Source organism: Carcharodon carcharias, chromosome 13 (assembly GCF_017639515.1).
Source record: "Carcharodon carcharias isolate sCarCar2 chromosome 13, sCarCar2.pri, whole genome shotgun sequence".
In the NCBI taxonomy this organism is placed as follows: Eukaryota; Metazoa; Chordata; class Chondrichthyes; order Lamniformes; family Lamnidae; genus Carcharodon; species Carcharodon carcharias.
The window spans coordinates 83,318,880-83,334,509 of record NC_054479.1 but is presented as its reverse complement, the minus strand read 5'-3'; the positions used below and the strand labels follow the sequence as shown (position 1 = coordinate 83,334,509).

The window sequence follows — 15,630 nt, the reverse complement described above, 5'->3', positions numbered from 1 at the left end:
AAAAGAAGTGGCTAATGAGGTAGTAGATGTGTTGATGTCAATTTTCCAAAATTCACTAGATTCTGGAAAGGTTCCATCAGACTGGAAAATAGCTAATATAACCCCTCTATTCAAGAAGGGAGGGAGGCAGAAAACAGGAAACTATAGGCCAGTTAGCTTGATGTCTATCATGATGAAGTTATTAGAATCAATCATTAAAGAAGTTAGTGCTGGACACTTAGAAAAATGCAAGGTAATTGGGAAGAGTCAGCATGGTTTTGTGAAAGGGAAATGATGTTTAACCAATTTATTGGAGTTCTTTGAAGGAGTACCATGTGCCGTGGATAAAGGGGGGCCTCTAGGTGTACTGTATTTGGATTTCCAGAAGGCATTTGATAAGGTGCCTCATCAAAGGTTATTGTGGAAAATAAAAGCTCATAGTGTAGGGGGTAACATATTAGCCTGGATAGAAGATTGGCTGGCAGAAAACAAAGAATATGCATAAATGGGCTTTATTTGATTGGAAGGATGTAACTAGTGGAATCCCACAGGGGTCTGTGCTGGGGCCTCAACATTTACAATTTACATCAATGACTTAGATGAGGGGAGCAATGGCATGGTAGCTAAATTTGCAGATGACTCAGATAGGTAGGAAAGTATGTTGTGAAGAATGCCTAACGAGTTTGCAGATGGATATATATAGGTTGAATGACTGGGCAAAAATCTGGCAGATGGGATATAACGTGGGGAAATGTGAAGTTGTTCATTTTGGCAGGAAGATTAAAAAAGCAGAATGTTACTTAAATGTAGAACAACTACAGAATTATGAGATGCAGAGGGATCTAGGTGTTCTTGTGCATGAGTCGCAACAGTTAGTATGCAGGTACAACAAGTAATCAAGAAGGCTAATGGAATGCTATCCTTTATTATGAGAGGAATTGAACATAAAAGTAAGGATGTTATGCTTCAGTGATACAGGGCGTTGGTAAGACCACATCTCTAACGCTGTGTGCAGTTTTGGTCTCCTTATTTAAGGAATGATGTAAATACATTGGAGGCGGTTCAGAGGAGGTTTACTAGGTTGATACCTGGAATGAGTGGATTGTCTTATGGGGAAAGGTCGTACAGGCTGAGCTTGTTTCCACTGGAGTTTAGAAGAGTGAGGGGTGATTTAATTGAAGTATTTAAGATCCTGAATGGTTTTGACAAGGTGGACGTGGAAAGGATAAAAACAAAAAAGCTGCGGATGCTGGAAATCCAAAACAAAAACAGAATTACCTGGAAAAACTCAGCAGGTCTGGCAGCATCGGCGGAGAAGAAAAGAGTTGATATTTCGAGTCCTCATGACCCTTCGACAGAAGTTCTGTCGAAGGGTCATGAGGACTTAAAACATCAACTCTTTTCTTCTCCACCGATGCTGCCAGACCTGCTGAGTTTTTCCAGGTAATTCTGTGTAAAGGATGTTTCCTCTTGTGGGTGAGTCCAGAACCAGGGGCACTGTTTTAAAATTAGGGATCACCCTTTTAGGACAGAAATGAGGAGAAATTTTTTCTCTCAGGGGGTTGTGAAACTTTGGAACTCTATGTCTCAGAAGACGAGGTTATTGAACATTTTTAAGGCAGAGGTAGATAGATTCTTGTTAGGAAAGGCAACTAGAGATTATTGGGGGTAGATGGGAACGTGAAACTCAAAAGGCAAACAGATCAGCCATGATATTATTGAATGGCAGAGCAGGTTTGAAGGCCATTTGGCCTACTTCTACTGCTATCACATATGTTCATCTGTATGTTCGTAACCTTCCTGAGCTGAGTACCCAGAGCTGAACACAGTTATGCCAGATGGGGTCTGACTAAGGCTTTGTACAACTGAAGCATCATTTTCTACTCTTGGGGAAGAATTTTCCCCCCGTTGGGGGGGAAGTTCAGGAGCGGGAGTGTGTGGGTGCGCCTGCGATCACTATATTATGTGGGCGGGCCATTTAAGGCCCACCAAGCGTGACATCCATCAGGAAGCCTTATGTGCTCCCTGTGTGGGCTGGGGGGTTGGGGGGAGGGGAATTTCCCTAAGTCAGGAGTGCACTCTTTTGTGCATGCGCGTGAAAAAGCACACTCATCTCCCTGAGGCGAAGTGCTGCCTCAGGGAGATCAGCTTTAAATATAAAAATGGTAAATGTAGATAAATAAAATTTTCCTGACATGTCCCCTCATGTGACCCTGTCACATGAGTTGGGACATGTCCATCACTTTTAATTAAACTTTTATTAAATTTTTAAAAACCGACATGAAACCTCATCCCGCCAATGGATGAGGTTTCATGTTTTTTCTGAAGCCCGCCATGGCTCCCAGCCTGCCCACCAACATAAGGTTGGACGGGCAGGTCCATTAACTAGTTCAATTAGTTTTTCAATGGCCTCAGTAGGTCGTTGACAGGTCAGCAGGTGCACAGGTGATTCGGCTGTGCCCCCGCCAACCTGAAAATTGAAATGAGGCGCTGTGACATCAGGGGTTCCACTCAACGTCATCCCATGTCATTTTACGTATCGGCGAACAGGCCTTGCCCCCCCCACACGCCAATTTTGGTAACCTATGCGTTAGCTTTTAGTGATTTATCTGCATGGGGACACCAAAATTCCCTTGCTCCCTCACAGCTCCTAGACTCTCAGCATTGAGACAATAACACTAATGATTGTTAGTGTCGTACAAAGACATTCCTTTATTCCCACTCATCACTGATTCCAGAGGGGAGGACTGATTAGAGCACAGCTCTGCTCATGTCTTTGCTGTCAATCTGGCATTGTGGGTTCATTTGTATTACATCAGCAATGAATATTCAGCAGGACGGTGATATGTTTGTGTTGCGTGTTCTGTTGTTGACATGTTTCTTACCAGGATTTAGTACTGGGCAGGTACAGCCTCGGTTTGTCCAGGATTCTGGGTACAGCACTCGCTTGCCCCGGTGAATCTTTAACTTTGTCAGTTTCAACACCTTCTTGACCTTCACATTGACCTCTGCATGTGAGCCTTTGTCATGAGCTGAGAGAATCTTTACTTTCAGGACTGTGGCAATGAAAGGGAATTAATAGACAACCATTCAACCAGCTCACCCTGACATGACAGTACACTAAAGTGCTTCAGAATAACAAGTTCTGCATAGGAAGTATATAATTTGGAAAATTAGTGCACAGGAATAATTTCAGGGCAGTCAGCACAACACAAGGTTTGAAGGATGATTTAAGAAGCTATTTCTAATTACTCCTGGGTGTCCATTATTCCTGATATTATTCCTGCTATTTAAGAGTGAGAAAGGGCAATGACTGTACTGATGTACAATAAGAAAGTTGCATTTAAATAGCAACTATGTAGCACAACCTCAGGACATCCCAAAGTGCTTTGCAGCCAATAAAGTCCTTTTGAAGTGTATTCATCGCTATAATGTAGGCAGATGTGACATCTAATTCATATACAGCAAGATCCCAAAACAGATAACCTGGGATAAATATCAGTCCCAAGTGAATTGGCCTCTCTTTTAATAGTGCTGTTAGATGTTTACATCCAACTGAGAGGGCAGATACTGCCTTAGCTTAACATTGCATCCACGAGATGGTACCTCTGACAGATCAGCACTCCTTCAGTACTGTACTGGGATGTCTGCCTGGATCTTGTGCTTAAGTCTTTGGAATGCAATGATCTACCTTAGATGTGAGAGTGATATCAATTGAGTGGGTGCCTCCACTTGTTGCTATTTTCTTTTGGGTTATATGTTTTGCATCAATGTCTTAAATAAATCATCATCTAACGTATATACTCGTGAAAAAGTCGAATTTTGCAGACCAATTTTTAGGCCAAAGGTCATGGGGTCGACCTTTACACTTGTGACATTTTTGAGTGGTTGGCACGTTAGCTTGATTTGGGCCCAAGTGAAATCCAAGAAAGATGGTCACAATGGAATAAAGTAAAAACCAACAATACTGAAGAATTCACATTCATTCTTGGTAAGTAATTAATTACGAACATATGAAGATATGAATTAGGAGCAGGAGTAGGCCACTTGAGCCTGCCCTGTCATTCAATAAGACCATGGCTGATCTGATTTTAACCTCAACTCCACATTTCTGCCTACCCCCAATAACCTTTCACCCTCTTGCTTATCAAGAATCTATCTAGCTCTGCCTTAAAAATATTCAAAGACTCTGCTTCCACTGCCTTTTGAGGAAGAGTTCCAAGACTCACAACCTCTGAGAGAAAGAAATTCTCCTCCTCTGTCTTAAGCGAGCGACCCCTTATTTTTAAACAGTAGCCCCTAGTCCTAGATTCTCCCGCAAGAGGAAACATCCTCTCCACATCCACCCTGTCAAGACCCCTCACGATCTTATATGTTTCAATCAAGTTGCCTATTACTCTTCTAAACTCTAGCGGATACAAGCCTAACCTATCCAACCTCTCCTCATAAGACAACCCTCCCATTCCAGGTATTAGTCAAGTAAACTAGCTCTGAACTGCTTCCAATGCATTAACATCCTTCCTTAAATAAGGAGACCAATACTTTACATAGATGTGGTCTCACCAATGCCCTTTAGAACTGAAACATAGCCTCCCTACTTTTGTATTCAATTCCCCTCACAATAAATGATAACATTCTACTAACTTTCCTAATTATTTGCCCCACCTGTATACTAACCTTTTGCGATTCATGCACTAGGACACCCATATCCCTCTGCATCTCAAAGCTTTGTAATCTCTCGCCTTTTAGATAATTTGTTTCCTTTTATTATTCCTTCCAAAATGGACAATTTCACATTTTCCCACATTATACTCCATTTGCCAGATCTTTGCCCACTCACTTAACCTATCTATGTCCCTTAGTAGCCTCCTCATGTCCTCTTCACAACTTATTTTCCTACCTATCTTTGTGTCATCAGCAAATTTAGCAACCATACCTTTGGACTCTTCATCCAAGTAATTTATATAAATTGTAAAAAGTTGAGGCACCAGCACAACATGGTATGTCATTCATAATCTGACCAAAATAATAATATTAATAAATACAAATGAAACTGAACCATCTGAATGTTTTAAGAATTTACTTACCAGTATTCATTTTTATTAGTATTTATGCATGAAATCGAATTATTAACAGCTCCAGGATTATATTTTGGTCTGAAACCCTGGAGAAACTAGGGTCAACTTTTATGTGACGTATATAAAAAATTAGTTTTTTAATGCCAAAAGTCATGGGGTCAACTTATAATTGAGACTGACTTTTACATGAATTTATACAGTAACCCTAATGAACAATATGTAGTGTTATGTTTGTGAGTTCATAGCAGTCACTCCAGGCAAGACTGCAAATTATTCAACTATCTACAGGAATTTTTTTAAACATAGGAATGAAGGATATTACCAAATTCTGTCGCGATGTGCTCATGGAAACACTCTCGATGTCTCATTAAAGGGAAATGATGGGAAAATCTGAATCAGGAAATGTTTTACTCTCACTGAATCCCATCGGGAACATCAAACAGATTTTATCTGTTACTCTTGGATTCCATTTTTTAAAAATCATTTCATAATGTTTTGATTAAAGAAGCTTTTTCCTCGCAAATGTGCAATGAAATTTTTAAGAATTGCCATCTGTGTTTGTTTTTCTGTCCATTAGGATTGAGGACACAGGTTGGAGTTTGTTGCTTGTACCCTATCCTGCACTAGTCCTGTTCATTCATCATGCCTGTCTTTGTTGACCAGAACTCAAATGCTTCAAAGTTAAAATTCTTACCCTTGTGTTTAAATTACATCATGATCTCACCCATTCCTCATCTCTGCAACCTCCTCCAGTCCTACTACCCCCTCCTTCAACCCTGGTCTGCCTTCCATCATTGCTGGCTGTATCATCGGATGCCAAGGTCTGAAGCTCTGGGATTCCCTCCTTAATCCTCTTAGCATCCCCATGTCTCTCGCCTCCTTTAACATGCTCTTTAAAACCTGCGTCTTTGACCAAACTTTTAGCCATCACTTGTATCCTTTGTGAAGTGCTTTGGAATGCTTTTTTCTGTTAATGTTGCTATATAAATGCAATTGAATACTCTTAAACCTTGGCTACTGCGACAGGCTATTAGTATTGAACTTTACATTCACCTTATTTTTTTGCCACCATCAATAGATTCTCAGTCACAACCACATTAATTCCTCTTCATCACCAGGTTGGGATAGAGCGCGATCTCCACAGAGACCCTCTGAGCAGGAAGTAAAGGAGCTCAATCCCAGTGAATCTATTCTGGTGTTCCCATGTAAGTGATCCGAGATTGGCAAACCTCAGTCTGTTGGGTAAACCAGGAGTGAAGCCAATTTCAGTTCTGAAACCTGGATCAGACAATGCAGAATGCAGAACTTCAGGTCTCCTCACTCCCCGAATGCCCTGGTTGTGTCTATGACACCCTCTTTAAAGCATAAAATTGGGGAAATGGTTCAGCAAAATGGTTTCTTCACACAAGGCATGTTATGGAGCCTGTGCATATTGGGGTTGGAGGAGGCTGTGCAAATTTTAAAGGCTAGCTCTGCCAGTAGAAGTGAGGTGAAGTGGCACTCACCTTGAATGATGAGAATGGGATCAGCTGCATCTCAAGGTGACTTGGCAGAACTTTATTGGCTCTGCCAACCTTGATGTAGTATAGAGAGGCCAAGTAGCACAAGCCTGCCCCTCCCCTGAGGTGCCCACATTCTGCTCTGCGCTGAAGGAGTTCCAGCAGTCTTCAGCTTAGAAAACAACCAGCCTGATATCTCAGGAAAGTATCCAGCACATCTGGATTCAATTATTTTTTAAAAACTAGGGGGCTTCCCAGAGGACTTCAGCTGGTGAGAGTTCTGCTGAGGCCTGGTAAGGGCATACCATGGTGGGGGGGCATTTCTAGGACACTTTTCCCAAGCGGGGCTGGTGGGAAGATCTGCCCATACTGCAATTCCTGTTGGAATCAGGTTCAGTATTTTGAATCTCGAGGACTGAATAATGATAAAATTATCTCCACAACTCACCAAATGTATACTTCATGTTGCAGAAGACTTTGGGATTTCCCAAGATCTGGTTTCTGCACTCACACTTTCCTGAAAGAAACAGTTAAAATATGAGCTCAGAGGGAAAAGCATTAGGTCCATTTGTGTGTTTGAGATTTGATGGAGACTAAACAAATTGGGGGGAAAAGAATATTCCCAACAGAAACGTTGGGCTGGATTTTCCCCTCCCAATGCTGAGTGAACCCGTATCAAGAGGCATGCAGGGCTTCAATCTTAAACTTACCAGGCCATTCCCGACAGACCCCATTTTCCCCAGGCCTGGAATCATGGGTGGTTGTGAATGCTCACGTAAAGTGAAGTCAGGATCCCCAATTAAATGCCTGCTACAAATGCAATTTTTCCCGATGTTGGTATTTTCATCGAGGCAGGTGGGTTCCTGAAGACTGTAGGAACCATATCAGGTAAGTACATTGTGAACCTTGAAGAAAGGCTGCTGTGGAGTCAGGAATCTTTTGACAGGTAAGTTTGAAAGATCTTGCCAACTTCAAATGTCATAATTGAATGGTGTATGATGATTTAAGTAGTTTTTCAATACAATGATCAATCATCAGATTCTGGTCCTTAAGTGACTAGCACTGTGTAATGTTCACATGCATTTAAGTACTTTATCCGATGGATAAAGTGCTCTTATGCATTCAATAGAATTGGGAATCTGATTTAAATGGATCATCTAGACACTGTGCTTTGAGTTTTACATTAATTTAAAGTCCAGAGATCTATTAAGACTTTGAAAAAAGTTGATCAGATGCCAAAATTCTTTGAATGACTAGATCTAGTTCTGTTGAAGGGTCATGAGGACTCGAAACGTCAACTCTTTTCTTCTCCGCCGATGCTGCCAGACCTGCTGAGTTTTTCCAGGTAATTCTGTTTTTGTTTTGGATTTCCAGCATCCGCAGTTTTTTGTTTTTGTTTTTATCACTGTCACTGCTACCTAATCTGTGCACTAGACTGTGCCTGTGTGGACAGATCATTAAACTAGATAGTGTAGGGGAAACAAGGAGTCATGAGTATAAACTATGTGAACCCAAGATAGGTAGATGCGGTTTTCAGAGATTTTTCTTTGCATGGAGGGTTATTGATTCTTGGAAAAAGTTACTGGCTCATGTGGTGAGTGTTGATTAGTTTCAATGATTCAGAAGGAGCTGGGTAATCTCCTCACTGTTGCTGATTTCACGGGTGTACAGAAGGTGGAACAATGGGTTTCACCCTCATGGTCACTGTGACTTCCTGGGATTCAGTTTCATTGCCTTGTCTTTTTAATCTGGGCTCTTTACTTCTCCCAGGAGATGACCTGGCAGCTGGTAGGAAGGGAACACTGAGAGTTACAACACTCCATTACACCATGGCTGTTTGCAACATTCACAATGCGGTGGGCAATGTCTTTCTGTATAATTGTTTGTGCTTGTTGTATATTATATGATAGTGTTATATATTATTTTTGTGCCCCCTCTCCCCCCCCCACCCCAACCCCGACCCCCATACACACGCATGCACGTGCACAGATGTACACACATTCCTGGACTGAGAGGCTGCATACCCACTCTGATTTCAGGCCTCCACAACCAATGGCTACCTTTTCCAATTCCTTTTTCTGGCATCAGCAACCAAACTGAATTCAATAGCTCACTGTGAGGAGTTATGAAATGGATCCCATCATCCTGCCATATTCAAAGATAGATGGGAAGTTATCACAACAAACAACGTGACTAATTTTCCTTAAAACAAGGAAGGTTAAAAGGCGATTTACTATAGGCATTCAAGATCATGACGGGTTTTTAAATAATGAGAAACACAGAGGGTCAATCAGAGGTCACAGATTTAAGATAATTGACAGAAGAAAATGAGAGGAGATGAGGAGAAATTTTTTAATTCAGCAAGTGATTACGATCCGGAATGTACTACCTGAAAGGGTGGTGGAAGCAGATTCAATAATTACATTCAAATGGGAATTGGATAAAAACTTGGAAAAGCAAAAATGTTACAGAGCTATGAGGAAAGAGTAGGGGGATTGGAACAAATTGGATAGCTTTTTCAAAGAGCTAGCACAGACATGATGGATTGAATGATCTCTTTCGGTGTTGTAAGGTCTTATGATTCTAGCATATTAAAGGAACACTGTCTAAAAGTTTGGGAAAGTTAATTGTTGCTGAGAATACACTTTTTTTAAGAGCAGTATTTTTGGAGCTGATTACAGTATTCACCACATCAGAAATCCAGACTCTGGAGTAGGTCTTGACTTTATGCAATGGTGTCAAACAGGTGTTAGCAGGTCGGCAGCCTGTGTTATATCTCTCCTTGTTGAACTCAATGGGAATATAAGTGGGGAGAGATGTGATACCGGCTAGTGACTCACTACCACTATTATCGCTCAAAGTCACATAAGACAAACCTGCACTTGCCGCAGTAACAGCAAAATGGAAACTGGAATCTTTGGCGAGGATTCTGATGTGAAGTGTGATGAATGAGGTTCCTCACCTGAATGTCTGAGAGCGGAGAAACCTTGCTCGTCCTCCCAGTCCCAGGTGAGTTCTTTCCCAGTGAGTGCAGAGAAAAGGCCCTGGTTCTGCACTGTGTCTGCAGGCCGCTGATACCAGTTCATTTCAGCAGGGCTGGCAGATTCAATGAAGACATATCAGGAACATGAAGGAAATCCAAATATTTTGCTCTCAATTAGTTTTCAATGCCTACAGGCCCATGATGACAATCTGTTTCCAGAACTAGGTTGTTTCCTTAACAAAGTCCCTCAGACTGTCAGCCTGATTCCCAATCCCCTACCAGAAGAACTGGTTTAGACATGATCAGGAGGGACCATTCTACTCCAATGAAGTATCAACCTGGAGGCTATAGCTCCCACCCCACACCCCAAGGCTCTCTTAATAAAGTATGCTTTCAATTTGTATTTGAAGCTATTTAAACCCAACCTCCCCACTTTCTGCTCCTGTTGGGTGCAGAGTTTGGGGGTGAGGGGGAATCTTTCCCCTGTAGAGGGCGAGAGAGGGGGCATGTTCTGCATGAGGTGGGTGGGGAGGGTTGGGGCTTCAAATGGCACACCTCATTTGCTTGAGTTCACATGCCCTTCTGCTTTCGGTAACAGGAGCTATGAGTTATCTTTACACCGTAATAGTTACTTAAAGGGGAAGCAGTCCCCGTTCACATTTTATAGCAGATGCTGTGATTTGCAGGCAAATTTAAATTTCTCTGCTGGCCTAAAAGAGTCCTTGACATGTTGAACTGACATCTTGAGTTCATTTCATTCATCCGTGGGGTCTGGGCATTGCTGACAAGGCTGGCATTTAATACTCATCCTTGGTTGCCCTGGGTCTTGAGTAGCTGGCTAGGCCCCTTCAGAGTTTGCAGGTTGTGAATTTGAAATGTTAACCTCAACACCAGCTCCACCATCCTCTGCCCCCACTCCCCACCCGCGCCCATCCTTCAGTCGTCCAGAGCCTTGGTCAGACTCCATCTGGAGAACTGCATTCAGGTCTGGGCACTGTACTTCATGATAACCTTGGAGAGAGGGCAGCACAGATTCACCAGAATGATACAGGATTTAAAGGGATAAATTACGAGGACAGGTACATAAGCTTGGTTTGTATTCTTTTTAGCTTAGAAGATTGGAAGGCAATTTAATGGAGTTGTTTAAAATATAATAAAGAGATTTTATTTGGTAAACCAAAGAGAAGCCATTTCCTCTGGTGAGGGGGAGTCCAAGACAAGGGGGCAAAAAGTTAAAATTAGAGCCAAGCCGTTCCCAGGGGTGGGGAAATCAGGGAGCATGTTTTCAGACAGAGGGTAATAGAATTCTGGAACTCTCTCCCCCAAAAAGCTTTGGATGCTGGGCATAAATTGACATTTTTAAGACCGAGAGTGAGAGATTTTTATTGGGTAGGGGTATCGGGATACGGAACAAAGGCACAGAAATGAAATTGCATTACAGATCAGCCATGGTCGAACTGAATGGAAGAACAGGCTTGAGGGGCTGAATGTGGCCTATAATCCAAACAGCAGCATGCACTGTACATTAAGCCAAGTTGCTTCAGAGGGCATTAAGAGTTAACCATGTAAGATTAGAATTACGTTTAGGCCCAGACCAGGTAAGGACAGCAGGTTCACTCCTCTATCAGTGAAGCAATTCGTGTTTATGGCATCCAATGGCTTTTGATGGTCATTTTTCCCTGACATCTTCCCACAGATTCCTGGAATTATTTAATTATTCCATGTGCTAACCTGGGATTTGAACTCACGACCTCTGAGTCACTAGTCCAGGTCCCATACCCCATAGTTAAGCAAAAATACGCTAAAGAACAAAGAACAAAGAAAAGTACAGCACACGAACAGGCCCTTTGGTCCTCCAAGCCTGCGCCGATCATATTGCCTGTCAAACTAAAACATTTTGCGCTTCTGGGTTCGTATCCTCTATTCCCATCCTATTCATGTATTTGTCAAGCTGCCTCTTAAACACCACTATCGTACCTGCGTCCACCACCTCCTCAGGCAGCCAATTCCAGACACTCACTACCCTCTGTGTAAAAAACTTGCCCTGCACATCTCCTCTAAAGTTTTCTTCTCTCACCTTAAGTCTATGTCCCCTAGTAATTGACTCTTCCACTCTGGGAAAAAGCTTCTGACTATCTACTCTGTCCATGCTACTCATAATTTTGTAAACGTCTATCAAGTCGCCCCTCAATCTCCGTCGCTGTAATGAGAACAATCCAAGTTTCTCCAACCTCTCCTCATAGCTAATAACCTCCAGACCATGCAGCATCCTGGTAAACCTCCTCTGCACCCTCTCCAATGCCTCCATATCCTTCTGGTAATGTGGCGACCAGAATTGCACGCAATATTCCAAGTGCGGCCTAACCAAGGTTCTATACAGCTGCAGCATGACTTCCCAGCTTTTATACTCAATACCCCTGCCAATGAAGGCAAGTATGCCATATGTCTTCCTGACTACCTTATCCACCTGCATTGCCACTTTCAGTGACCTGTGGACCTGTACATCCAGATCCCTCTGCCCGTCGATGCACTTAAGGGCTTTGCCATTTACTGTATAATTCCTACCTGTATTAGACCTTCCAAAATGCATTATCTTGCATTTGTCCGGATTAAATTCCATCTGCCATTCCTCCGCCCAAGTCTCCAACCGATCTATATCCCGTTGTATCCTTTGACAATTCTCTTCACTATCTGCAACTCCTTCAACCTTAGTGTCATCTGCAAACTTACTAATTAGCCCAGTTACATTTTCCTCCAAATTATTTGCGTATACTACAAACAGCAAAGGTCCCAGCACTGATCCCTGTGGAACTCCACTAGTCACAGCTCTCCATTCAGAAAAGCACCCTTCCATTGCTACCCTCTGTCTTCCATGACCAAGCCAATTCTGTATCCATCTTGCCAGCTCACCTCTGATCCTGTGCGACTTTACCTTCTGTACCAGTCTGCCATGAGGGACCTTGTCAAAGGCCTTACTGAAATCCATGTAGATAAAATCCACTGCCCTTCCATCGTCGATCATCTTTGTCACTTCCTCGAAAAACTCGATCAAGTTAGTGAGACACGACCTCCCCTTCACTAAACCATGCTGCCTCTCACTAATACATCCATTTGCTTCCAAATGGTAGTAAATCCTGTCACGAAGAATCTTCTCCAATAATTTCCCTACCACTGACGTAAGGCTCACTGGCCTGTAATTTCCTGGATTATCCCTGCTGCCTTCTAATTACACCCTCTAAGCTGGTTCATCTGTTTCTTCCCATTGAGCTAAGGTTCCCATGTACCCACCTGCTGGTACAGTCCCCGGTATAAGGGTCACAGCTTCCCGCACAGTCACATGGTCGGCAGCCATATTCTCCAAGACCCCAGTATCCCAGCATGCACTTGGCACAGCGGGGCCCAGCCACGCCAGGTTTACACAAACAGTCACCAGTCATGGGATCACAGGGGATGTGGGGCTGTAAAGGTAAGATGGCAGAGCCACCAGGGTGGCACGTGCAAGCTAGAGTCAAACAAAAAAAAGAGAAGACTTTCAGTGTATCCATCAACATATTGTGTGTTACCACTAACCAGGAACTTAACTGAACAACCATTTAAATACTGTGGCTACAAGACCAAGTCAGAGACTGGGAATAGAATTTTATGGCCCCTCCTGCTGGCGTGACTTTCCAGTCCTGCCGAAGACAATGGACTTTTGAACAGCTTGCCACATTTTTTGGCCCCATGTCCACCGCGTACGGCCCTGGGAACTCTGTAAATCACCTCCTGACTCCCCAAAGCCTGTCCACCATCTACAAGGCACAAGTCAGGAGTATGATGGAATACTGTCCACTTGCCTGGTTGAGTGCAGCTCCCACAACACTCAAGAAGCTTGACACTGTCCAGGACAAAGCAGCCCACTTGACTGGCACCACATCTACAAACATTCACTCCGTCTGCCACCAATGCACATTAGCAGCAGTGTGCACCATCTACAAGATGCACTGCAGCAACTCACCAAGGCTCCTTAGACAGCACCTTCCAAACCTGCGACCTCTACCACATGGAAGGACAAGAGCAGCAGATGCATGGGAACATCACCAATCACAAGTACACATTCAAGCCACTCACCATCCTGATTGGAACTATATCATCGATCCTTCACTGTTGCTGGGTCAAAATTCTGGAACTTTCTATACTCCTGTAAGCTTTCTACAGTATTAAGCTTTTTGTGACTGTCATAAGCTTTCTTTATCTTCTTTATCTTACACTGTATGCTTCTGGATAACAAGGGGGTTCTAGATTTGGCAGTGCCGCCCTTTATCTTTGTGGAGACATGTCTGCACTGTGCCCGTAGAATCTTGCTTTTGAATGCTTGCCACTGATTTCACACTGTCACAGCTAACCATTGAATAAAAAAGAGAGTGAATAACAATGAGCAGTAGATGGGATACATTTTGCATCACTGGCCATAAGACATAAAAGCAGAAGTAGGCCATTCAGCTCATTGGGTCTGCTCCACCACTCAATGAGATCATGGCTGATCTGATAATCCTCAATTCCACTTTGCTGCCTTTTCCCCATAATCCTTATTCCCTTAATGATTAAAAATCAGTCTATCTCAACCTTGAATATACTTAACGACCCAGCCTCTACAACCCTCTGTGGTAAGAGAATTCCACAGATTCACTACTCTCTGAGAGAAGAAATTCCTCCTCATCTCTGCCTTAAATGGCTGACCCCTTACTCTGAGATTATGCCCTCTGGTCCTCGACTTTCCCACAAAGGGAAACAACCTTTCAGCATCTAGCCTGTCAAGCCCCCTAAGAATCTTATATATTTCAATAAGGTCGCCTCTCATTCTTCTTACCAGACTGATTCCTGGGATGGCTGGACTGACATATGAGGAGAGATTGAGTCAGTTAGGATTATATTTGCTGGAGTTCAGAAGAATGAGGGGGGATCTCATAGCAATCTATAAAATTCTAACAGGACTAGACAGGGGAGATGCAGGAAGGATGTTCCCGATGATGGGGGAGTCCAGATCCAGAGGTCACAGTCTGAGGATACTGGGTAGACCATTTAGGACTGAGATGAGGAGAAATGTCTTCACCCAGAGAGTGGTGAGCCTGTGGAATTTGCTCCCACAGAAAGTAGCTGAGGCCAAAACATTGTACGTTTTCAAGAAGGAGTTAGATATAACTCACAGGATGAAAGGGATCAAAGGATATGGGGAGAAAGCGGGAGCAGGTTATTGAGTTGCTTGATCAGCCATGATCATGATGAATGGCAGTGCAGGCTCAAAGGGCCAAATGGCCTACTCCTGCTCCTAGTTTCTATGTAAACTCCAATGAGCACAGGCCCAACCTACTCAAACTCTCCTCATAAGAAAATCTCACCATACCCAGAATCAACCTAATGAACCTTCTCTGGACTACCTCCAATGCCAGTATATCTTTCCTTATGGGGAATATATGGGGACCAAAATTGTTCACAACATTCTAAGTATGATCCAACCAGTGCCTTGTATAGTTTTAGCAAGACTTCCCTATTTTTATACTCCATTCTCTTTGACATAAAGGCCAACATTCTATTTGCCTTCCTTATTTCCTGCTGAACTCGAATGTTAGCTTTTTGTGATTCAAGCATGAGGACCCCCAAATCCCTTTGTGCTGCAACTTTCTGCAGTCTTTCTCCATTTAAATAATATTCAGCTCCTCTATTCTTCCTGTCAAAGTGCATGACCTCACATTTTCCCATATTATATTCCATCTGCCAAGTTTTTGCCCACTCACTTAACTTGTCTATATCCCTCTGTAAGCTCTGTGTTATCCTCACAACTTGCTTTCCGACCTATTTTTGTGTCATCCACAAACTTGATGATAGTACATTCACTTCCGTCATCCAAGTCATTAATATATATCGTAAATAATTGTGGCCTTGCTCTTCATTCTTATATATTTAAATAAACTCTTACAGTCCGTTATTTCCAGGGATACAGTACAGGCTGGGGTATAGTGAAGCCTTGGATACAGCACAGGCTGAGATACAGCACCAACCTGGGATACAGTGTAGCCTGGGATACAACACAGGCTGAGATACAGCACCAACC

At 42.9% G+C, this 15,630-nt stretch overlaps 1 protein-coding gene across 3 annotated transcripts in view; it reads right to left on the bottom strand.

Moving 5' to 3' along the window:
• Positions 1–15,630, bottom strand: part of ntn4 (netrin 4) — an 81,250-nt gene that overhangs the window by 8,998 nt on the left and 56,622 nt on the right. The window contains exons 6-9 of one of the 3 annotated variants that reach the window (XM_041202029.1): positions 12,828–13,041; positions 9,519–9,652; positions 7,005–7,073; positions 2,865–3,035 (exon numbers count right to left, since the gene is read on the bottom strand). In XM_041202029.1, coding sequence (XP_041057963.1) covers positions 2,865–3,035; positions 7,005–7,073; positions 9,519–9,652; positions 12,828–13,041 — 588 coding nt within the window. The remainder of the gene's footprint in view (positions 1–2,864; positions 3,036–7,004; positions 7,074–9,518; positions 9,653–12,827; positions 13,042–15,630) is intronic. The other 2 variants (XM_041202030.1, XM_041202031.1) reach the window with 2 other exon arrangements.